The 26261-nt window shown below is 41.6% G+C and overlaps 1 protein-coding gene across 1 annotated transcript in view; it reads right to left on the bottom strand.

The window, feature by feature from the left end:
• The window catches only part of COLEC12 (collectin subfamily member 12), a 98911-nt gene extending 91017 nt beyond the window's left edge, over window positions 1-7894 (bottom strand). Inside the window, exon 1 of the mRNA XM_057397591.1 lies at window positions 7660-7894. Within this exon, the coding sequence (XP_057253574.1) occupies window positions 7660-7666 (7 nt within the window). The 5' untranslated portion in view covers window positions 7667-7894. The remainder of the gene's footprint in view (window positions 1-7659) is intronic.
• Window positions 7895-26261: the final 18367 nt, after the last annotated feature.

Here is a 26261-nt window from a genome sequence, read left to right as displayed (position 1 = left end):
AAGCAAGAGCTCTGGTCAAAAAAACACCCCAATCTTTGAGATATTTGGGTTATATTCACACTCAACCAAGTATCAATGCCAAATTCTGCTTGCCCTATAGTTATGAATTATTACTGCAACACCTCTAATAAATACAGTTGTAGAGTTAAATAAGTTACAGTAAAACGCTTCAAGGGAGTGGAAATTAAAAAAAGCAGTTCAGCTGGGGATTAACACAGCAAACAGAGGGAATTCATTTAATCTAAAACAAATTAGACTCTTATTTGATTAATTTGCTAGAGGCAAAGCAAAAATCTGTGGAGTAGAACTGTGTAATTTCTAGTTCTTGTTCTTAAATCTTAAATAAATTAATCATGGACCCCTTACGAGTCACTCTGAGGTCAAGTAAGAAAGAGCTGGCCTGGAGTCAGAAAGAATGCCAAATCTGCCCTGGGACTATATGGGGCCTATAACCACTGCATCACTCAGTCCTGTTGCGGGAGTAGCACCAGATCTGAGGAGCCTTTAGTGCAAGGTGATTTTAGGGAAGTTGTTTCCATTTTATCCCCTTCCTTTTGTGGGTGTCAGTGTTGGCATACACAAGGTGTTACATAAAGCTGCTAATGTATATGTCCAGGTGTCACTTTTTAACAGTACACCCCACTCAGCCATTTAAAGAGGATTAACCGAATGAAGCAAACAAGAACTCAGAACCATTAGAGATGCTGGGTTGTATGGTGGCTGCAGACACATGCTATCCAATCATTTCTATAACTTTTATGTGCACTAAAGATGGGTTTTAAGTCTGTTTACAGACTTTGTTTGAAGTCTTGAATTAAGAAAAGACACCAATATTCTACACTATATTTAAAAATCTGGGCAAATCTATTTCAGGAGAGAATGAGGCATCTGGGCTGAAAATCATCACGCCAAGTTTCAACTCAGATCTTAGAAGTTCCTTTATAATCCTTCTGAAAATTCGATTTACAGTACATTAGAACTTACCCCTAAGTACCACACTGGGAACTCAGGACTATAAGATTAATTTGTAGTAACAGTGATATCCAGTGTGAGAGTTTCCTTTAAAATAAATCTCCCAAAGAGCTTTAATAGCTGGGGCCCTGCCTTTCCCACTGACTTAATGGGAACTACATAGTTATATCCCAGCGCAACTCTGTAAAATTAATTTTATTATCAAAACCAGATTTTATTTTTTTTTTTAGTACAATTTGGAAAGAAACTGTGCCCATTATTTGAAAATGGTGATACTCCTCTCTTTAACTCATAAACCAGTATGGATGCAGAACTCTGCTCCAAACCACACAAGTGCATCTCCATGAGGGACTGCTTACAGTGTCCAAAAGCTACTTCTGCCCTCTCTCCATCTCAGCCTTCTCATGGAAAGGCAAAATTTATCCACTTGTGAGGTTTCTGTAATATTAACAACTGTTCAGACAGATGAGAACAGTGAACACCAATATGTTTCTCAAATCACATTTCAAAAGCTTTTTGAGCAGCAACCAGATTTATATGCATTTCTGGTCACTATTAACTGGGTCTACATTCAAAGTACTGACCTAGAGGTGAAACTGAGCCAGCAGAAGCACAGCAAGCAGCTGCGGCCTTCAGATGTTGATGATTTCATCAGTCTAATTGGTTTCCACTGGTTTTCACAGCTTTTATTCTGGACAATCTCCTGCTTATGCTAACAGGCTGCTCATTCCCCTGTCTTTTCACAGATGCTTTGTTTCACTTGTCCTCTTCTTCTGCCTTTCTCTGCTTCTTTTTCCTTGTAGCCCCTTTTCATATTCAACCCTTTCTCCCTGAATCAATTTTGATGAGCCCTGCCTCGTAAAAACTTACCCCACACTTAAAACGGTTCCCAATTGACAAGGTCCCAAGCAAACACATCATGCTCACAGGATCACCGTTGTTGGCTGTATGGTGCCTGCATTTTCCACCCAGTCCTTTGTCCAACTTGTCACATAGTACACGCCTTCAAATGGGGCTTGCATGAATCCTGCATTGCAGAGTACCTAGTCTTTAGGGGTGTTGTGGCAGAGGTTCAGCTGAGGCAGTCCTGGAAGACAGCCCGAAGCATCCTTTGGGATGTCATCTGAGCCTGGATTCTGGCAACAAGACTAAGGTTTTTCCCCACCTCTGTCCTTCAGGCAGCTCATCTGGGAATTTGTCTATTTTCAGTATCACAAGAAAGCAAGAAGCAAGGTCCCAGATCAGAGATCTTCTCTTGACACATTAGGTAGGACTTAGATTGTGTCTTTCATCACCTAACCATGCATAAACCAAACAAAACATGACAAATGGGTGCACTGTAATACTGGGATCTCAAACTATTCCCCCACTGCTATGTCCAAAAAATGTGAGAGCTCACATTAAGAATAAATAAAATTAAAAAAAAGACAGAAGATTAAGAAATTCAGAGGCATAAGAACTATTGCTCTGGTTTTGCTTTTCAGGCTCAAAATGAAAAGAGTACATAGGGGTGTTTCTTAGCCTGTCAGTGCTGCAGACCATTGCTACAGCACTGGGGTCAGGACCAGCTGCATGGTGCAGAGGGTCGACCTTAGAAGTTAAAAGTTTAAATCATATCGTATTTCATTGTAATGATTTAAGAGCAAACAGATCTGTTCTCATTAGTGCACTGAAAAATTGTGCCCCCCTGTCTGTATGTCAGAGGAGGCAATTAACAGCAGCATTAAAATGGCATACACATTCCTAACAACACACGTCTCTATTACCCACCATAACTCATTCACTTTGTTCCCCAGTGACGTCGCAGTCTTCACCTCAAATTTATGCACCGAAAGGGACTGCAGTTTTAGGTGGAAGCAGTCAGACTCCAAAGACAATTCATCTTAGGCTGGTCCCTCACTTGTACAGACCACATTCACATTATTTGGAGGATTAGGTTCACTTTCAGTGCCTGGTGAAAAGCGTCTTTATTTTGCTTTCCAAGGGGGAAGGCTGGAAGGAGGGAATCTCTGTTCTGACACACAGAACCTCAGGATAAGGAACGTTTTGTGAAGCTGAAGATAACTGGGCACGCATCCTTCACAGCACTGAACTGCTTTTATCCTTGACATTTCCTCCAGTTCTCTTTCTTTATTTTCCTTCGTTTCCTATGCAAGGCCTGACCAGCTCTATCTCTCTGAAAGATCACCTTTCCTTCCTTATCCTAGCAGGCAAAGGCATTTGCACCTCTGGGCACAATGGTCTTCGAGTGCAGATCTAAGCAAACTGCTCAATGATTGTGACTAAAAAGGGCTCTGTTCAGCTCTCAGCTGCAGCAAAGTCAGTCTGGAATAAATTTATGCTACCCAAAGCAGCAGAAGAAAGAGCCACAGGAGATTTTAAACAACTCTCTTCTTCACAGGGATAGGCTTGCTCATGCTATTCTTAGTCCAACATGGATGGTTAAGGTAGAATACTAAAAGTGAAGAAGTGATTACTGAAAATATTCCTGTCATAGCTAGCTTACATGCTAATTCTGTTCAATATCCATTGTAGTGGTACAGTAATATTTCTATCTGTGAAATAATGGATTTCTCTTGTTTTCACAAATTCTAACACTCCGCTTTTCTCTATACTCTTAATAAAAATCTCCTTTGACACATGCTTGCTTGATCCTCTTTCTCATTCATCTGTGCTACCAACCAATTCAGGCTTAAAATCCTCTGTGCTACCAACCAATTCAGGATACACACTGACTGTATAGTAGCATTGCTTGGGATTTGTTCTGCATTGTATCACACATTTATTAGAACTGCTCGTGCCTTTGAACTTCTGCGGTAGGGTCCTGTGACATGTCCAACACACACCACTCAGAGCTCCTGCATATGTTTCATGTTTATGTCACTATATTCATACAAGCTCTGTTACAACTGGCCTAAGTAAAGGTTACTGGATCACTCCACTTCTAATCCTTGGTTTTCAGATGCTTTCTGGCTTCTGCAAAATGCTCAGGACTGGATTTTTTTGAAACCTGCATCTGAAGCTTCTGTCCAGGAAAGAGCTATTTGTAGATGCCTGTGCATTTGATTTTGTGCACGTGAAGATTACAGAGAAAGACCTTTTCTCCTGTATTAGAAAATTAGAACTTTTTTCCCCTTATACTGTAAAAATAGCAGTGTCATCAAAACAAAGACAAAGCCTGTCAATAATGTAAACATCATATAAATAGATTATTTGTTTTAAATTTTCAAGGCAGCTGAGAAAGAGCAACTGAATTTGCATGTGCACTCAGCTCTTCCAAACGGAAGCTCTACTTGCAGACTGCATCCGGGCTCACAGTTCAAACATAGAAGGAATGATTTTCAGATATAAGGAAGAAATCTTTTGCAATTAGTGTGGTGAAGACCGGCACAGGCTGCCCAGAGAGGTGGCAGATGCCCCATCCCTGGAAACATTCAAGGTCAGGTTGGATGCGGCTATGAGCAACCTGGTCTAGTTGAAGATGTCCCTGCTCATTGCAGGGGGGGTAGATTAGATGACGTTTAAAGGTCCCTTCCAACACAAACTATTCTATGAAATACAGGCTGATGTGCCATTAATTCTCTGTTAAAGTGTGCACTGTATAAGGAAAACTTGAGGTAAACTTAGCTGGCACATCCAATGAAAGCTCAATGTACTCTATGTACTGAAAACTATGTGCAGAAAGCATAGGGCACTTCTGAGGTAAACTGGTCAACACTAAGCTAGGCATCCAGACTAGACCATTCCTGAGGCAAGGGCTGGCTTCACCAATTTCAGTAGAACACAACAAAGGATGAACCTGTCCCACTGTTTCACTCTATGTGCCTTTTTTTAAGCGAGAGGAACTGCACAGAACAGGGTATTTGGTCACATTCCAGTTCTCAAGCACATGACACTAGATGTTTGTCCTCCAGCACCATCACAATACAAGTGGTACGTAGCAACAGGAGGAAGGAGGAGGAAGAAGAGTGGGAAGAAGCAGCTGAGTTACCTTGGGTATCATAATTAAGAGCTTTTCTGTCATCCTGGAGCAAAAGTCCCAAAATGTCCACCTTGACTTTGTCATTGCCTGATTTGGAGCAGTAATATTAAGTCATTATCCAAACAATATCCACATTTCAGATGAAAATAGTTATGACCAGTACTGCCATGACAGTAGTGATTACAGATACAGTTTGCAGTAATAATTACAAAATATATCACAGATATACAGAAAGAAGTTCTCAGTTTTAACAGCTGTTGTCCCTGTCTTAAATTAGGGCCAGTGTTTTTGAATATGTGGTGGTGTTTGACTATGAGGAAGCTGTTTTCATTTGTTTCCCAGGCAACAAACACTCATTCATACCCCAATAAATAACTGTAACTTAGAAGTATTATTTGATAAAAGATATATCTGACCCTAAAGCAGTCAAGTCTCTTTGTAAATCACATGAATTATTACTAAAGAGTATCACAAAGCTTGTGAGTTCAGTGTAGTTTGCTGGAAATAAAACTGCCAGCATATTAAACATAAACTTCAATTTGTTTTACTGATTTAAAACATAACACATTATGAATAACAGCAATGGAAAATATAATTTATTCCTTACAGATTTTTAGTGATGTAATTATTTAGATATTCCTCCATTCTCCAGAGAGGGTAGATACAGAGACAGCTGCAATCAACAGATCATTTTGATGTAATTGAGAAAAATGTGTAACTACACCAAGTCCTACAATTACTACCACCATCAAGTTTAAAGAGAAACTAGGAAAACACAAGTCTGCACCCAAAAAGGAAAGCACAGAGTCAAAATTTGGTTTGGCTCTCTGATTTCCATAACACTGGCAATGGCACTTGATGTGATGTTTTGTTGGAAGTTTCTCTTTTCTCTTGCTATTAACACAGTCATCTAAGAGTTCATCTTTGCATGTTTTATTACTGATTTCTGTATCTGCAGGGAAAAGAAATAAGATGGCTGTGATTGCTCTTAGGGAAACTGAATAGTGATGGCTAGAAACCAGCATGAAGCATCTCCCTCTAGAGTGCAGGGCACCAACATGTGCTCCCAGCAGGAGTAACATCTTCCCTCCAAATGCCACTTCCCTGCTCTGCAAAGAGGCGGAACAGAAGGAGATGCAAGTCACATTACATCTTACTGCTGTCCTTGGATCTTTGCATCCCACCTCCCCCCAAAACCAGTGCAGCCTCAGCCCTAGCAAAAACAGAACTTAAGGCTTTTGGTGATAACAGGCAGGGGTTATATCATTGGATCCTCATTGTTTTAGTTTGTTCCTGCCATTACACTTACACTGATAATGACAAGCTGATGACAAAAATTTTGGCACAAGTACCCTATAAATAAAGAACGTTGTAAATATATTATTTTTAATATGTTGCATGGCCCTGTAGAGACACCATGTCACAGCACCAGGAGTAACTTACATAGTGTGTGTGGGCTTGCAAATATACCCCCCCCCCCCCCCCCCAAAAGCTTCTCCTCCCTTCAGGCAGCTATTCTGGCAATTGAATAAATAATCACATCATTTCGTTTCCTCAGCTCTGGAAACTCAGTGTAACTATCATGATGTTTACTGGCCTCCTGGCATCTGGAATCAAAAACTCTGCAATCCAAGCACAGGCACACCGGTGCCCAAAAGAAATTTCTTATATGCATGGGTTTTTTCCTTCCACCCTTTGAGTTTATTTTTTACCTCTGAAGAAAAACTAGATGCAACTCTCACAAACTCCCAACTACTTCCTAAACTTTCCATTATGTCCTTTGATGTTTTCGTTGTATTCCCCAGCATGTAAAGGCTCTGCCTTTTGCTGTAACACTATCAATTTTCATAACCAGAAGGCTGTGTTGCAACCCCCCATATACATCTTTACTAGGTTACAGTCTACCAAATTGACATCTGCTTCTTTATTTGATTTTAAAAGTGTGTAATACCTCTCTCTCAGTCACAACTTTGCAGGATCGGGACAACCAGTAGAAGTGGCATGGGGCAAAGAAAAAGGAAAGGAAACAAAGTTTCAGTTTTAACAGATGCAAAGCAAGGACCAAATATTTTCCAGTCGGTGGCTGTTGAGAAGAAATATGCCAAATACATTTCACAAGCCAGTTAAGCCTCTACTGGCACCTAATCACTGCCAGATGTTTAGAAGCAACACCAAGAACATCGCAAAACGTTGCAAAATATAAACAAATAAATCAGGGAGAAATAAAAGTCTTCTTCTGGGAGGGGGGAAGAGAGAGAGAGGGAAGCGGGGTGCCGAGAGAAAACGCGCGGCGGAGAGCACACATGGACACCCCAGCTCCCCGGACCGGACAGACCAAGCCAAACCGAAGGCGAGACCCGCGCTCTGCCTCTCGGTACCGGCTGCCTGCGCCTTGCCGGTGTTCTGCCCGCAACTTGTCCGCACCGTGCCCTGCCCGTACCCTACCCACATACTGCCCTGCCTGCACCCTGCCCGAATCTTGCAGCAGCCTGTCCACATGGTGCGCTACCTTCACCCTGCCCGCACCCTACAGTCCCTACCTGCATCCTGCCTTCACCCTACAGACCCTGCCTGCGCCCTGCCCGCCGCCTGCTCCATGCCTGCACACCCTTCCAGCATCCTGCCCGCACGCAGCCCTGCCGCTGCTCGGTGCCGGCTGCGCACGTGTGCGGGCAGCGGAGCGGGCGCCCGGCTCCCGTCCCTACCTTTCATCTTGGCGCCGAAGCGGGTCACATAGGACGGACGGGGAGCGGCAGGGGCTGCCGCCGGGAGCGGCGGGCTGGCGGGCGGGCAGCGCTCCCTGCCTATTGCCGGGCCATGCCGGGGGCCGGGCGCGCCCCGCCGCGGGCCCTGCTGCGCAGCCCCGGCCGCTGCCGCTGCCGCTCGTTGTCGCTCCTCGGCCGCCGGCGGCACCGCGCTCTCGCCGCCAGCCTCGAGCGGCGCGGCCCGGCCCGGCCCCGCCTCCCTCCCTCCGCCCCGGGGAAGGGGCCGCGGCCGGGACCGGCCGGGGGGGGTGGGGGTGGGGCTGGCCCGGGGCTTCGCCGGCGGCTGGGGATGGGGACGTCGCACCCCGTTCTGCAGCGCCCCTCGGAACCGTGGGGTGCCCGTGGTGGGGGGCCGTGGGCAGCAGGGTTTGTCCGTGGGGGGCAGCCCAGGACTGCACTTACAGGGCACCCACCGGGGGCCGGAGAGCTCGAGTGGGACGTGGTGATGCCAGGTCCTTCCCTACCCTCCTCACGCGCGTGGCAGGCACCTGCGGGTGTTTGACCCGAACCAGCGTGCTGAGCGTCGGCCTGTGCAGGCATGCCACGGCTCCCTGGACCAGCGGTCCCGCAACTGTGGGTGCCCAATTTGCCAGTTGGGAAGAGACTGCGGGATGTGCAAAGTTCACCCTAGCATTGAACGAAGCGCAGCAAGAAGTCCTGTTGGATTCAATGGGATTGTGCGCAGTGCATGCACTGAAGAATGCGTGTAAATATTTGTGGGATTAGGGATATACAGGCCAGTCGTCTTTTATTTCTCTAGTTCTGGACGTCGACAGGGATAATGGATCATTTCCAAGCGCCCATTTTCCTGAAAGGCAGGCTTTGATTTTCTGCAATCTACCCATTTTTAGGGCATTAAAGACTGATAAGTATTTACGACCCAGCTTCAACTATTAACATCAGTGCTGATGAAGCAGAGTTCATGCAACATGCGCTGGTTTGTTTGGGGGATGAACAAAGTAGCGGACCCACCAGAGAGCCTTTCCTCTTGGAGACAAGAGGTGTGAATGTGGGGATAGCCAAAGAAATTATACTACATGGTCTTTTCGGTGAGCTTATGGGCCTGATAAGGACCACAGTATACCAGAAAGGTCATGGTACAGTTTACAGCATTAGTTTACAGCATTAGTTTAACACCAGGTCAAAAAGCATTGGAAACCAAGTACGATCTCACCTGAGTGAGGAATGGAGGATTAAATCCACAAAAAGTAACCATTGTAGAGCAAAAATTAAAGAACAGGTTTAGAAATCTAAATTCCTTCTGTTGGTCTAATGACTTGAGTTGACATCTACTTAAGCGCATTTCGCTAACTTGGAGGCAGTACCTTCAGTTTGGGTTTGCGAAAATCCTTGAATACCAGCTGCAGTAGCCATTTGCTGCTTTAAAGCAGGGCTCAGATATCAAAGAGACGTGACTCAGTTTTTAGTTTACCCTCTGGAAGTTGACTGGAATATCTATTTTTGGTACAAGTTGTGAGTATAACACTTAAATCTGAATACAGTCACCAAGTAGTTACAGGTGTCCTGTAGTGTTGTGTTGGATTAGGACAACAGTTCTTGCAGTGTTTCTCAGACCAATTAATGTTCACTCTGTTGTGTGATTTACTTTGGATCCTAAGTGAATTTACAATTTTCATACTGAATAATCAGTATCATTCAGTTACCCAAACTAAAAACTATAGACTCCCATCCAAAGCCTATGAGAATGTTTCCAAGAAGGAATCTTTTCATTAATTCTCATAGGTGGATGAAACCAGTAATAAAGCTCCATTTCTCCAGAAAAAAAAAAAAAGTACTTATATTTGAAAACACAGCGCAGAAGAAAAAAAAAAAAAAGTCTTGTGACTTTAAAATAGTTTATTTGCAGACATAATGGGACACTTTATATGTCTAAAATAAATTTCTACATTATCTTTTAATTGTGTAAGTTGTTTTCCACATTGAATTTTTTATAAATAGGTTATATATTTAGATGGCTGATGAGCTGGTATTCTTCCCATGCCCCATGAGCTCTGCCTGCAGTTGCACACACAAGGACACTGGGAATCACCCAAAGACACAACCAGTGGCCTTAAAAGAAATTGCATTCAGTTCTTCCAAATTTCACCCCTAGCTACCATGCAGATATGCCAGCAGACTTGGTTTCAGGTAAGAAGAACAGCCTCTCTCCAGCAACCCTCCCCTGCCTGGGCTTCAGATAGATGCTGACCCTGAACAACCAAATCAGGGGCCACTTTCAGACTCACCCTCTTTTTTCTGCTTAGGTGTGAGCTCCCCATGAAGTTTGACCTTCCAGAACTTAAATTTCATTTCTCTACTACATGGGGCTCAAGAGATATTCCTACTAGATAGTTAAACCACCGATTACCTACATATTTAGGGTGCAATACAGTACGTAGTACAGGGTACAATATGTAACCAGCATTTCCTACTTCTGGACCTTCACCAGCTTGAACCTTTTATACGCTTTTTTATATTTTTCAAATTTCATTTAAAGCTATGGTGAAATACGCCAAACACAATTACACTGCCTCCCTGGTTTAAACCACGGATCTCTGAAAAAGTTTCAAGCATATTTTCATATTCTTTTTATTTTAAGGAAACTTTAGTCTGTGTTCTAGGGAAATCTAATTTTACAGAAACACTTTATTTTAGGGACTTTTTCATTACTCTAGTTGAGGACATAAATTATGAGGCCTATTCTTTCATCCAATAATAATAGTATAACAACAGCTGACGACCACAACGGGCTGCCTGTCACAAAGTGATCCCACATTGCAGCCAGATTCCGAGTCAGAGAGGGTCTGGAGGATCTAAACAAATCATCCTTGATTAGAAATGTTTACGTAATAGCTTAATATGGCTTGTTTATATGGAACTATGACAATTTATTCATCAAATGCTGAAATAAGGTACCCAAGTGAGAGCTTTGCAGTTGCTATGGCATAGAGTGACTTTAAGCACTTACCAGCCATGTGTGTGTTGTTCATTTTTTCCTTGCTACAGTTTTCTCTTGATTATCAAGGAAGTTCATTTAAAATGGGTCACACTCACTTTTACTCTGCAAAATGTGTTCAAATTTGGCAGTAATCCAAAAGAAAAAGATACAAACTTAATCTCCTTGTATGCACTTCAGAATATATTGCACAGACTTTGCTGAAGTGATCTAAAACCAGAGGTAATGTGTCCATTTCCTATTCACGTTGATTGCACTTCACAATGGACCATTACCTTCCCCTGTCTCTTTCCCAGAGCCTAACCTACAAACTCTCTTCTCTGACCACAAGCTCTTTGGCTATTTGGCCAGTCTTGTTGAAGCTGGAAGCCTTACTCCATGCACATGGGGGGGTATGTGTGGCATTCTTCTTTGATTGGCAGCCTTCTCATTGCCTGGGGCCACATGCAATACAAAGGGCAATAATTAAATAAAAAAATCCCCCAAATTGCATGCGTCATTGAGAAGAACTGCACGTGACACGGGAACCATATGTGGAAGATCATTTGTCTCAACCGTTTGGGTTCAGTACAGAATGTCCATTTGAAAACTTAGAGTTAAGTGTTATAACATATTTTAATGATAAATCTTTTTCTCCACAACAATTTCATATTGTTGTTAATGACCATTTTGGACCTGTGCCCAGAGTGAAGACGTTATCCTTGGATCTGGGTAATGAGTTTGTAAATGATCCTGAGCAAATGGTGAAGTTATTTACTAACAATATTGTTAAATCTGCAGATGAGTTTTTACTTATTCTGGGTAATTAGCATCATAATTTGGAAGTATTTGGTAATCTAGATTTGCCTCTGACAAGCAAGGTGGGTTTTTGGTTTTCCTTTCCTACATGTTGATTAACTGGGAAACTGAAGGAAAGAAATTCTGAAAGCAGCGAAACACCTGGCTGTCTTTTTGGTATGACAGAATTACTCAAAGACACAGACTTGTTCTAGATACAGTTTGGATGTAGATCATGGAAAGGCCCATGCACCAGTTCTCTTGTCTTTAAATTGCTGTGACATTTTTCATTTAGAAACTGGATTTCTTAGAAGGAAAGCACAAGAGAGCTCTAGAAAAGGCTGGATAGTCACATTGTTCTAAATTTAAAGAAAAGCAAAATGCTGGAATGTAATTAAAAGTACAACTATTACAAATAACTGCAGATGATGATATTTAGGAACTATTGCTTCATATTTTTGATATTTGATGAGACACATCATTATGGATTTTGTTCATATTTTGAACTAAGAGCAATTATTTCCAGTTCAGAAAGTTTGGGAAATTTTATTCTGGCAATTTATAGACCAATTTTCTTGCACAGTATTTTGTCAAATTGCCTGAAAGAATTGTAGCTGTTGTGTCTGCTGCATATTTAAACCAATAAAATATTTTACTTTCGTGCTCCAAAATTTTACACAATGAAAAGTAATTCCATTACTGCTGGAGTGCTTAAATGCTGAAGACAGCCAAACCACGACCAAAAAGTGCCAATTTTTATTAGGATGTTTGCAGGAGTAGATTTTTATGCATTAGTAATAACATTCGCATAGTAACAAATAACATTTGTGTGTTTCTTTCAACAAGCACAGTAAAATAATACTGATTTCCTCAGAAACAGTTTCCTATTCCTATTGCCTGAGGTCTAACCAGTTCAGCTCTTCAGCTGGAGTATGTCAAAATGGTATGGGCCAGGGCTGGGTTCACACTGATGAAAGCAGGTAAAGATCTTGCCATGTTTTGAGACTGTCCAAATGCCAGTGACATTTCATCTACCAGTTATCATCAGTGGGAGCCAGCAAGCATAAACAGAGAACTGGGCTCTGTTAGCCTGGAGGAGCATCCTTCTGCTGTTGTTACATTCCACATGTTTCATCTGGCATTGAGGGACACCTGAGTGTGTTCTGCACGCTCCTGTTTGGCTGTGCAACTTCTCCCAGATATAAGGTGATGCACAGAGGTGTCTCATCTGGCACTAGAGGGAGTGGAAGCTGGTGTAATCTACTTAGACACACACATGGCTAGGTTCAGGTGTGTCCTCTCTCCAAATTTACTGGTTATATCAATATAGATCCATATGGCAAGTCCAAATGTATCATATATATTCTTCCTGAACTCTTGCCTTGCAGTGCAGACCTCAAAGTCAAGCAGAGGCTAAGTGAGTGTGGCTTGTATACTCTTGGCCACAGGAGAGGAGCACAGCAAGAAAAGCAAATAAAAAGAGTGAATCCTCCCTACATTAAGTTAACATTACTGCAATGTATTTTGGCTCTTCCGCCTGTGAGTTACACCCACGAGGACTCCCTGACACTTCAACAAGAGGGTGTAAGTAGGTCCAGGGGAATATTAAATTATAACTCTTCAGCTCTGAATTTGGCTCCAAAAGTACAGAAAAAAATCCAACTTTGAAAATGAGGGAACATCATGATTGTAATTGTATTTTGCTCACTGTATAGAACACATCTCTAATTTATGTAAATTAGTTTTTATGGGGAGTGTCGAACCTTTCAAGTTTTGCTTGTGAGGGCACAATGACAATAAAAGATACCCACTCTAGTAATGCTTTTTACTCATATTTACTAGGTTCGCATTGGTCCATTGTGTATTGCTTCTGAGATTATATTGTCTACAGTTGCTTCCGATGCAGTATTTCTGTCTTCTTTCCAGTAGATTACAGGACATTAGATAGTCACTGAAAATATTATGAAAGCTTTGGAGAGATACTATGTCTTTTTCATTTTGTAAGATTTCACAAATACCACGTACAAACAATTGTGGTCAAAGAACGTTACTGAGGTGGTGAAATTGAGCACTCACAAATTAGCAAACGCGAGGAGAAAGATTTCCTATGGGACCGTAACTTACCTGCATACGTTTGGAGTTATTGACAAGACATATTTATTCCTACTGATAAAAAGTATTGATATGGATGATAGTTTATAACAGTGTATTAATTTTTCTCCAGTAACTCCATTTACTCAGTACAGAGAAGGGATTAAAATAATTTTGTGAGCACCCTTTCAGTATTTTATCTTCTTTTCATTGTTCCTCTAGGTCCCATTCACTGCAACATTCATGCTCTGCTCTGAAAATAAAATTATTGATTTCCTCTATGCCTGATGTAGCATTTATGTACTTCATGAAGGTTAATTAAACTTTGCAAGCAATAAGGAATATTATTACCTCCATTTTATAGGACTGAGCCACAGTCAGATTAAAGTTAAAAGCTATCCTCTCATAAGAAGTGAGTAACTTGAAGTGCTGTGATTTCTCAGGGCACCCAGTGCTACAGTCAGTGTTTACACTGCACACCCAAGGGCATCTTCCACCTTCCACTTTGCAAGCCTGGCTAAAATCTTAGTCACAGCCTCAAAAGACTCAGCTACTCCTGAGTCTGCCTTTGCCCTTCTTCTGCCTCCTCTGTATGAAAGCTGCAAAGAGCAATCTCCTGGCATACTCTGAGATGAATCCTGCATGTGAACGATTGAGAGATCAGGGCATTAGGTGTGCTGCTGATAGCATAAACCCAGTGATCCTGCTACGGCCTTACATAGTATTTTATATGCTTGAAGTTTAGATCCCATTGACTTCCATGGCAGGCATGAGTACTCAGCCCTTCAGCAAATGGTACCATAGGGCTCCTATCAGGACTGTTGAGATAGTCATTGGTAGTGATAAACTAGGATGAGCTCAGTACTGGTGAGCTGCTGGGGTGGGTTGAGGCCAGCCAGCGGCAGCTCAGCCCTCACCCAGTTGCTCCCTCACTTTCCCCCAGATGCACGGGGGAGAGAATTGGAAGCACAAAAGTGAGAAAAACTCATGGGTCGAGATGAAGGCAGTTTAATTAAGTGAGCGGGGGGTGGAAGTAATCCCAAATTGGAAAAGCAGTAACTCATAAACTCCCACCAGCAGACCGATGCCCAGCCAGCCTCCGAGCAGCAGCTACTTTGGAAAAAGAATCTTGTTTTATTGCTGAGCATGATGTATATAGTATGGATTATCTCTCTGGCCACTTCAGTCCAGCTGTCCCTTCCCAACCTCTTGCCTCCTCCCAGCCTACTCACTGGGGCAGAAAACAGAGAGAAGAAACAGAGAAGGCCTTGATGGTGTGGAAGCACTGCTCAGCAACAGCAAAAAGATTGGTGTGTTATCAACACTGTTTTGCTCATAAATCTAAACCATGGCACCGTGTAGGCTGCTGTGGAGAAAATGAATGCCACCCCAAGCAGACCCAGAGCAGTTACTCATGACACATAGGCATTGCTTGCCAGAGTCAGTCTTGTTCTCTAGCACTGAAGCCACCAGCTTTGAAAATGAGAATTTCTTTTTTCCTTGCCTTTTCTCTGACTTTTGCAAGAAGTGAAGCAGAACTCTTAAAAGACTTAAAGTTTTCTTCACTATACTGTGGTTGACATCTTGCTTCTACGCTGTGCAGATTTATACTGGGAAAGAAAAAAGGCCTTTCCAGGCGCAAAGATCATTTACCCACCAGATTTCAGGACTGTGCTCCAAAGCCTGGGAAATGCGAGCTTTTAAAAGAAAGCGTCTATAAATTTTTGACGTAGACAACAATATGTACATTTTCCCTTAGGTTGTTTCTTGGAAATGACTGAGAATTTTCAAAAAAAAACCCTAAAAAATATCAAAAGAAGTCCAAACAAAATCAGCCAGAGGCACACAGCCAGCAGGAGAAATTACAGCTAGAATGACTGAACTTTGGCAAAGCTACAAGGTCCTTATAATGGAAAGTATTGGGTAACTTTAGTGAAGGCCAAAACCAGTTGAGGAATGAAGAAAGAATGACCATGGTGGCCAGTGATTTTAATCTTCCATCTATCATGCAACCCCGTAAAGGGAAGGTATAATTCAAAATGCATTATGGAGAGGACACAAGGGAACATGCTGATTTTGGCCTTTTTTGTGTCACCCCAGGCTGTCAGGTCTTCTAAAAGAATAGACTTTTCTCTACTTGAGAAATTTATGAGAAATATGTGCATCCATATTTTTCTGAGATCCATGTACAACTACCTACAAACTTATCTTTAAGCAATGAGTTACAGGCTTCAGCTGGTGCTTCCAGGCTCAGGAGTAGCCACCCAGACCTCCCAAGGCAGAACAGAGACCATCCTTTTCCCTACTTGGAATATGACTGCTCAGCATGCAGCTGGCTTGCAGAGCCTTTTGTAAAAGATATTCCAGGCATTTCAGTTTAAAGTTCAACCACCAAGCACTGTTACTAGCCTGTTTTAATGCAGGTGATACAGCAGTGTTGGGATTGAGAAAACTCCATCATGCTCTGGCAACAGCACATCTGCTCACTGCTAACAGAGCACAGTGAGGCCGCCAGCTCTCTGCCTCCCAGAGAGGCAAAAGCACAGAGAGCAAGAGCAAAGCTTTGCATTACTCACTGTTACTGCAGGGACAGTTGGGAATGGAGAGGGAAGAATTGTGCTATACATTTATAAAATAACACTTTGAAGTGCAGAGTCTTCATGCTGTCATTTTCAATACTGCTTTCTTCACAGCAAGAGAGTGGGTATGCTTGATGACAGAGCAATTTGTGGTCAAAACCTGTCAAAATCAGCATGAACTGCAGAACAAGTAAATGAGCACCTGTTCATTCAAACTTTTCCCTTATGATCTGGAGATCTCTGGGGTTTCTCTGGCAATGGAGCACTGCTAAAGCAGGGAGGAGTGTGAAGAACAGAGCAGCAGCAGACACCACATTCAGTCCATGTGCCATATGCAATGTAAGCAAGAAACATTTCCCAAGGGAAGGAAAACAAGACAAGGCACCAGAGGCACCACCTGACCACTGTTACTGGGGTTGTTTGAAGGTTTAGGTATGGAAGGGTTTGGTTCTTCAGTTGCCATTTAATTTTCTAGTTTCAGAGCATTATTAGTTTTGCATTGCATTATTCTTTAGAAAGTGTACTTTAAAATTGGCAACAGGCAGCTGGTCTGCTTTTAATGTTCTTGACCTCACCTTCAGGACCAGCCATTTCATCACAATGCGCTGAGGTTGGTCATGATTTACCATTGATTCCCAGTCACCACCTTCTGCTTCATCTGCCCAGAAGCCAACGAGACTTGCTCAGGGATTTTCCTGGAGACCAAAATGAAGCTTACTGGCCTGTAAGTTTCCTAAGTTTTCCTTCTTGCCCTTTCTGAAGGTGGGTGCAACAGTTGTCTTTCTCTAGTCACCGGTAAGCCCCCTTTCCCCCTTCCAGAGATGATAGAGATGACTTGCAATGACATATTACAATGATGTAAACCAGGTCTTTTGGGACTCTTGGACAAACCCTATCTAGTTGCATGGTCTTGTATACATCACAGTTTCCCAAGAAACCACTGAATCAATTCTTTGCCCTTTTTTGAGTTTCTCTTCTCCCTGACCATTGCTTCTAGACACCCAGGTCTGAGAGACCTTAGAGAGACCTTATTGGTGAATACCAAGACAAAGAAGTCATTGCTCAGCCTTGTATCTGCTGGCACTGCTGCATTCAGCAGTTGGTCCAGCTTGAAGACTGTGAAGTGCTCCTGGTACTGATCTTCTCTCCATTGACCTTACCAGACAAGTCCTAGGAAGAGCCTGCTGGAGATGTGGCTGGTTAATGTACATTAAGTGTGGAGTGCTTGTGGCAATACAGCAAGGATGCTTTGAGACAGTTCGCCTTGGCCAAGCTCATAGAAGCAATAGCGTATGTTGTAGTAAAGGCAGGACATCCAAGTGAATCTGCTATGGAGCTGTGTATACTTTGTTTACCCCTGCAAGCCTTCTCGACCCAGCCAAAGAGCTTAAATTTATGTTATTGTATTTTGGTTTACATATTGATAGTATTTGTGTTTGCAGTTAAAGAAAGCTGAAACACATAAGCCATTTTTATGTCGTGTTGGCTCAGATGTTCCTTCTTTCACAGAAATAAAACACAGAATACAGAATTTTGCTGGTGGTTGATGTAGCCCCTTGGTCTCACAGGAAAAGGGAGGGAAAAGTTTTGAGTCATTCAGCAATAACCACAGGGAAATATAGCAGCATCCACATTCATTTCAAGAGAGGAATTTGAGGTTTGGATGATGTAAAAGAGGAATTACTGAGGGGGAAAGGACTTCCCAGGCTCTGAGGATAGAAGGACCTTCCAAAGTACAGATGGATTTTATCGTTCCTATAATTCTTCTAACTCTGTGTTTCTCATTTTATGAGTGTGAGCTGTCTCTGCTTCCCTGGCCCTTCCCGTTGGGCTCATTCATCTTTGTGTAACCCTGATTCAGCAGCAGCTTGGTTCCTGCAGGGATGAGGGTGAGAACTAGCTGTATTTGCTGGCTACAGGAACAAACATTACCTTGCCTTAGAGGAACTGTGCTGCTGCCAGAAATCAGAGTCAGCAAGCAGAGCTTTGGCCGTGACTGCAGTCACCTCTCACTTCCCCCTCCCGCAGGGACTGAGCTCCTTCAAACTTAACAGCGCTTTCTGGTAACTCTTCATGATGCCTCAGATGTTTTTGCAGCCTTGTGGTGAAGGAAAGAGACATGGGAGTGCAATCTCAAAGTTCAGAAAAGGTGTTCAACATCCTTCAGAAGTAACAGTCGTGATGAACTGATAGACAGGCTCTAAATATCTACAGGCATTCAGAGAGTGGTACTTATCTATCTTGACAAATGTTCCCAGTGACAATGGGACACTCATGCTAGCCTTTTTAGCTGTACAGTTGGGTGCTCATGGGGGCTTGCCTATGCACCCACTTCCTTAACGTTTAGCTCCAAGCTTTAAAAAAGAAAATAATTACAATAAACCCCACTTTCCCATTCATTCAAAATAAATATCTTGTTACTGTGTTGGAGGTTTTCATTTGGGTGAGGAGAGTTATACCTTTAGAAAGATGGCAGAGCACTAACCTTGGACCTACTGGAGTCAGTTACAGCCCAATTTCCACTAATTGCAATGCAGTTGCTGCGCATACTAGGTATCTGTGAGGAACAGTTGGAGCTAAGCTAAATCACAATCATGAGTTTTGCATAAGTTATTTGGAAAAACATGGAGTATGTAACCCTCCTTATGCCTTTTCAGAATTGATTCCAGTCCCAAGTCAACTTTAAATGCACGAAACATGAAAATCCTCACTGCACTGATACTAATTGCACAGTCCTGTGTACATGATGTGGCCATGATCAAACTTTCATCCAGCTAAAAGCAGACTGCTCCTGTAAGTCCTTCATTTTCTGCATTTTGGAGCTTTGCTGATTTTGGTAGTTGCCCCAGAAATACAACTGATGTAGGAGGTGATACTGCAGGAGATGAATTCATTCAGTGACATAACTATGTGGGCATCTGATCATGAGGCAAGACATCCTGAAATGGATTTCTTCTATGGTGGAGTCAAAGTGTGAAGAATGCAGCATTAAGATGATACGATCTCTGCTAACCAGGTAGGCTGCAACATTTTATATCACTGGAAGCTTTTTTTTTTCAGGGTGGTGGCAGTTCTCCTAATGGGTTGCTCTTATCAAAAGGTGACTCTGAATCTAAAGAGTTTTGTGAAAACAAGACTGCAAATAGTAAATGCAAAGAATGAATGTGAAAGCTTCTTTCACAACCTCTATGTGTCCAGGTGAACCCAACTGAGTGGATTGTTTTGTGACATCTTAAATTTTACATCAAAGTCTCTGTTCTTGCTAGTTTCATGGCAACTTTATGCTGGTCATGCAAAACATCCTTACAACTGATATATTCAGCCATATTCACTCAGTTGTAGACCCTGGTGTTACTGAATCAGATGAATGACTTTAGAGCTACTCTCTCCTGCTCCTGTTGCTGATTGATAGGCTGTGACTGTGGCTTTTCTGGTAACTGAACAACTTTAACCGTCCTATAACCTGTTAGCAAATGATGTCCAATGGCATTTACACCCAGCCGGGACAGAAGAGCAGCCAGTTTGGGGCTTGAGAGCTCACGAATCACTGGTGAAGAGCCTCGTGCATGGTCCAATGCACTAAGCCTTCTGCAGGAATTAATTGGTCATGCAGGCAATACTCTTGTTAATGTTTTTCTTGGCAGGACTGAACATAAATGGTTTGTGTATAATTACATGGTTTTACTTTGACTTGTGCTTCCCTATTATGCTGATGGGCAGCATTTTTGGCTATTAAGAAATCTATATATAAACTTATACTGTACATGGTGATGAAATATGAATTGATATTGGAACAATGACTGAATTCCTTCATGGTTTATTAATAGCATTCTGAATTTAAACAGTTTTAATTAAATGCTTGTGCAGACTCATGCTGTTTTAGAACCATGTGGTGCTTTTGAAAAGAGGAATTTTCTTCTAACCTGTTTGCGTAAATACCAGTTCTGATCAAAACATGGAATTTATGTGTTCAGGAAATTTTGCCATTGAAAATTTGTTTTCTTTCTGAATCAAAAGACAAATAACATTTGAATCTATTTTCCCTACACCTCATAGCAGAGAAATTTAAAAAATACTATTTAGAAAATTGTAAATTTTATCTTGGAGTTTGAATTTTTTTAATAAAATTTTTAACTGTTTGCTGTGTTTTCTGGTTTTACATTTTTATATTTGTATTATTTATGCTGGTTTTAGTATTCTGAAATCAGTTTATTACTTCAGCAGGACTATATTTTATTGTACTATTTTAAAAAATCATTACATTTGGCTTTTGTTTACTACTCACTAGAACATTTTATCTTCTAGATATAACTGTCCCCTGTTTCTGCTGGGTTGAAACAATTTACCAGAGTGTTCAGTTCCAATACAAACAGGAAAGACTTGGATGGGAGTGACATACCAGTTCTTTGCATAAAACCACTGTGATCAAGGAAATAGGTCTCATTCAGTGATAGAAAGCAGCACACAGTAATGATTTTAAGAGATAGTGCCACCCAGTAAGGGAATAAAATATTTCAGCTATGGCGTTAGTTTGTACTACATTATGCTGTCATGTGCCAACTGCAGTAGTGTATGACATGCCATAAGCTATAGAAATGATTTCAAAATTAACGTAAGAGAAAGAGGAACATAATTTTGGAATGCCAAAATGAATTCTCATATTGTGTGGTGAATTTTAATTTCTTGAAATAGTCGACATTTGTGCCGGAAGCCTCTGGGGGTGGAGTTTGTTTGTATCAATGAATACAGATATACATATACAATGTATATTTTAAGATGTTTCGGTATTGATGAAAAGAGAGCTACTGCACTGGAAAATATTCTGACGGGAAAGACAGACAGTGTTTTAGGCACTATTCTAAGACAGGATGGCAGTTTATTAAAACCTATGTGTGAAGAAAATGAACACATTTCAAGGACATGCCCACACATGGATGTAGGTATTGCTGCTTGTTTCCTGAGAGGCAAACTGAGCTGCCATTAAAGTAAATCTAAAAGATTCTATTTATTTTTCATCTGTTATAGGAGAGATATTATATCTGCTTGAACTTCAAATGCTCTTTGAAGATTCTCTTTCTACAGCAGTTTTATTACTTTTGCCTTTCTGGTGGTGCTAGCTCCTTTAGGCAGCACCTTTGCAGTCATCCTTCTCTTCAAACTTTCACATTCAACAGCTCGGAAGACCAGAAGTCATCACTTAAATCTTGGCCCTTCTGAAGTCAGCGGGATATCTGCCACTGGCTTCAGCAGGGCCAGGATTTCACTGCATGTCGAGAGGATTACCTTTTTCTTTTTGTATTATATTGGCAGAAAGAAAAGCCGTGCAAATCCAATACAGTTAAACAAACATATGATGGGTTTTGATGTGTAACTCCTCTTTGTATGCGCATTAGAGGCTGGAACCTGCCTGTGCTCACTGCGAGCAGGCAGCAGAGTGATTGCTGATTCATAACAACACACAAAGTTGCTTGAAAGCCAGAATTTCCCATACATCTGTAGGAAATAATGTTGCATAGATCAAGACAAAGCGATATAGAGGGGAAGGTGTGTTTATTTGAAAAATCAAACAAATTTCATTCATACTCACACTCTTGTGCCCATACTCTGATCCTGACAATCATATTCAATCAGGAGTTATATATAACCCAAATGAATGCATTCAGGCATCCAGATATGAGTACCCAGATGGTCTGGTTGGGGTTCCTTTGCAGGATGCCACCTATGAAGTCCTCCCCACATCTCCTGGGATTTTTTCTTAGGCTGGTGACAATGACCTGTTCCATTCCTACTAGTCCTAATGTTTCTACTGCAGTTCTCTACACATTGATGCAAAATTCAACAGACTTTCTTTTGCAAAGTTTGCAACAAGATCTATACAAATCTGAGCTACTTGTGAACAAATACAGCCCCTCTTCACTCATTTGACTTTGAAAGTGGCTCTGTTCTGATACTAAGATTAAATTTCCCTCTCAAGAAAAATAACCATCTTATAATGGGTAGCTTGTCAGGACTGCAAAACTTCACTGCATAATTCCTATGTTTATATATATTTTTTGTATTACATCATATTGGGAGGCCTCAACAAGACATATTTTTGTAAGTTTTTGCTAAAAAGAATCATCTTTTTCAGCTTCACTTCTTGGCTATGTGATTAAGAGACACCCATTTGATGGGGCCCCCTGGTGCTAAGCCCTCAAAGATGAGTAAAAGACATTACTTTCTGTCAAACTGTAAACATCGCATACTCTTAGAAAAAATTCTCAGATAAAGGAACTGCATAGTAAAGACATAACTTAAATTTATTGTCTAATGGTTCGTGTAGGTTTTGCCTTTTATAGACTGTTGCATGTGAAGAACTGTGTGAAGTTTACCAAATTAGAAACAAAACAGATAGCTTTCTATTGCAGGAATGAATGAAAGCTTTAAAATGAAATGCAAGAACAACCTTCCACCCACAAAACCCAGTCCAAAAGTAAGATTTTGATTTATTTGATCCTAGACATATTTTTGTCATTAAGCTTTGTAGCTTATTCTAAGCTTTTGCTGCACTGTTATGCATGTTGAGCCACTGAGTCCCACATGGTGAGCTAACGGCAAAGAAAACACTTGGGTCACCACAATTGAGGAGAAGAGAAAGTCTCAGGCAGAGGCACAGAAGGTTTCAATGCTCTCACAGATACATTAGCCTACATGGACATAACACCAGATGGGATTTCTGGGTTCTTCTCCCCTGTCTTAGAACACCAGTCACAACGGCTGAAAGGAGGACAGAATTTAATAAAACCACAGTTAGGAAAAGCCAGCTAAGATATTTAATTTTAGATAGCTGGGCAGAGTAAGCTGTGCATTTTTGGAATACATGAGTCAAAATCGCAGATGGTCACGGAAAAGAAGAAGCAACGCTGTTGATAGTAACAGCAGAGTTGCATCAGCTAAGCACGTGTGAGCGTGTGCGTGCAGGCATCAGGATCCCCAACCATTCTCATCCTTTGAGTGCTCAAATGATAGTTTTCAGAAGTGTTTCTGTAAGTGGGTGCTATATATGAATTAGGAGTTGGATATATAAACATTTCATTAATTAATATATTTGACTTAAAGCTTGGCTGTCCTATGGACTTCTTGCTCAGCTGTGTCAGTCCTGGTCCTGAAGCGGTGAAGAGAGCAAGACAGCTTCCCTGCAGAAGCTCTTATGTATTTCCTGCTATCTGGCACCTGCAGTTTCCTTCAGAGGTGGAAGAGGAGGGATGAAGGGGCTGCAGCAGCACAAGTCCTTGGACGCTGCCTGTGTTTAGTGCTCACAGGAGGGGAAATTCACTGGGCAATATACCAGGCAGATACTAACTCCTGGAGGAGATTCCAAGAGGGATGCAATTCCCTCCAAACCAAAATACTGTTGCAGCTACAGAGATGCCTGTCTTCACTTCCAAGCAGACCTTTGATTTCATCAAAGGTGGCCTACCTCCTTGTGGTGGAAGGCCAGAGTCATTCTGTGAAAGGACCGTAAAAATAAGCGCTCCCAAACTGACAGATTTATCCCCACAAACTCTGTGTATTTGTGATGTTGTCCTGTGCACTCCTTTTATTGTGTGAGCACAAAAATCCATTTATTGGTGAAAGCTCTGTCTTCACTAAAGGTGTTTGCCAGTGTTTATCAGTCTTCCTTACTGAAGTACCACCTAATGGGTTGGGGGGCAGAAAAAAGTCAAATGATCAACTCACACAGTGTTGCCAAGCCAGTTTTCACTACAGCTGAATACTAAGTCCAGGCTTCAAACCCACATCGATTAGTTTTGTTTTCTCGCCTTTTTCCTGGTTGCTTGTTTGCATGTGTGGGAATGTGAGTGCGGGCATGTGTTTGCGGTTTTATTTGCAATTGTTTCACAGTCTCCCTTCTGATGTCTTGGAGACCACACATAAAGGAACACTGGGTGTAGACTATTTGCAAGACTTTCCTAGTAGTATGAATTTAAGCTTGAAATCTCTTCTGCTCTTTTTCTTCCCGCAAGCAATATCAAAATGCCAGCAGACATAGAGACATTTTACATATGGGAGCATCCAGAATGCTCACATGCTGGAAGTGTAAACCCATCAGGTATGGGACAAGTCAATAAGTCACTCTGAAGTAAATTAAGGTCATGAATTCACAGCACAGCTGCGTTCTGCTGATAACTGCAGTTCTTTTCCATTTTTCCTTCATGTCAAGTAGTTTACCTGCAGTCACGACTGGGCAACCTGCCTTCTGGTGGCTCCACAATACGAGCCCACACCAAGGTACTGCACAGTAAGGACATGGCTGTGAGAATTTGTTTCTGATATTTGAAGGCAGAGGGCCACATTGCTAAAACACAGGCAAAGAGGCAATGAAATGCCATGAAAAAAAATGAGGAAACATGCACTTCATTTAAAATGTGTATGTATGTGCTATGCTCCTTCAACGTAAAGTACATGAACGCACCATAGTGCTTCATGTTTCTTTTAGATGTGAGATATTTGTTAACATTGTCAGATGGACACAAAGCTAGATGGCTTCATTTTGAACTGTTATACAGCGCTCTGTTTCCACTGTGCCTAACAAAAAATCATTTATGAAGCAAAAGAAAAAAAACACACCTTGTATTACATAACCGTTAATTCAGCCTCAAAAAAACAAAACTAGGAAAGAAGCCATTTGGGATCCCATGGAAACATGACTAGATTGTTGCTGAAAATTTATCGCTTAAGACAAACATTGGATTAAACGACAACTATTATAATGGCACCTTCATGGCCAGTACAAGCATTCATGGGAAAGTGGTGAATATTTCCTGCAAAGCAGCTGAACTTTTAAGAGAGGCAAAACACTGCACGTTTGTTTTTCAAAGGCAAACCATGTTTTCTGAAACTTCACACTGCTGGAGGTGCCCAGAAGCTCCGGGTGACTGTGAACATCTCCTGCTACCAGCACTTTCCCAATGGCCCCCAGCACCCAGAGCACAGCCCGAAGTCTGTAAGGAACAGCACTGCTGGGGGTCAAATGATGAAAATGAAGCTGAAAGGAGCCGTGCATCACGTAGCGTGATGGTGACAGGGCCAGGAATAAATCTAGACCTCCTGACTCCTACCTTGAGATCTCCCCACTAGATGTCTTCCTGTTTTCCTTTGAAAATGTTGACAGCTTACTGAAGAGGAAAATCTACAAACATTACACATTCCACCGTCAAAGAAAGGGCTTTGTTATTTGATATAGGAACTCTTTTAATTATCATGGTAACTTCACAGCATGAGGTCACAAAGGGCAAATTTGTTAGCAGCATTTATGAGTGATCTCTCCATGGGTACCACACCAGTCCGAAAGAACTGGCTTGACATACTGGATTTTTTTGCTCAGTCCCATTCAAGAACATTTTAAAAATAAGCATTGTAACTTTTTGGACTGGAAATAGTGAAATTGGTACTCATCCAGTGAGTACTGACCTGATTTTTCATGCAGTGCTTGAATCAACACTGAAACCCATTCCAGCTCCTGTTTCTTTGGATTTTAGTTGCAGATAGAAACAGATGTACACAAATCCAAAGAGAGGGGTTTCCCTGTAGGAGCCAAGAACTTAGACATAACTTTATATACTTCCATGTCATTGATTGTACTTTAATATCTGAGCTTTCAGAAAATGCAAACTTGTTATTAGCAGTACCTATTAGATATCTGGATAACTAATATGAAGGCTTTCATGAGTCACAGTTTCTTATTAATATTTCTATTAAGTTTGACCACAATATTCCATTTTTGCCACTTTTTTTTAACAGGAATATTAAGGGGTTTAGAATGAAAATATGTCACAGGCATATGTCACATTATGTACAGTAAACACAGTAAAAAGAACAAAGTATTCAGCCATGTGAAAGTATGATATGAAGACTTAAATCCTAAATCATTCTTGATCTGAAGTCAACAGAGAAATTCTGTCACCTTTATGCTTTCTTACACTTAATGGTATGAGGCACATTGGATTCAGCACTAGGACTAAGGTTTAGAGAACCTGGCAAGCTTTCCTCTTAAAAAACCCAGACATCAGGCTACACCTAACAAGCCAAAGCGTACATCTTTGGGAGTTTTGCATCACACTCAGAATTTGGTCTCTGAATAAACTGCACTGGTTTAA

This window comes from Pezoporus wallicus, unplaced genomic scaffold (assembly GCF_028554395.1).
Source record: "Pezoporus wallicus isolate ANWC-B61680 ecotype Strahan unplaced genomic scaffold, APGP_CSIRO_Pwel_v1 contig_227, whole genome shotgun sequence".
In the NCBI taxonomy this organism is placed as follows: Eukaryota; Metazoa; Chordata; class Aves; order Psittaciformes; family Psittacidae; genus Pezoporus; species Pezoporus wallicus.
The sequence above is the reverse complement of the archived record's forward strand: the minus strand, read 5'-3'. Positions and strand labels throughout refer to the sequence as shown.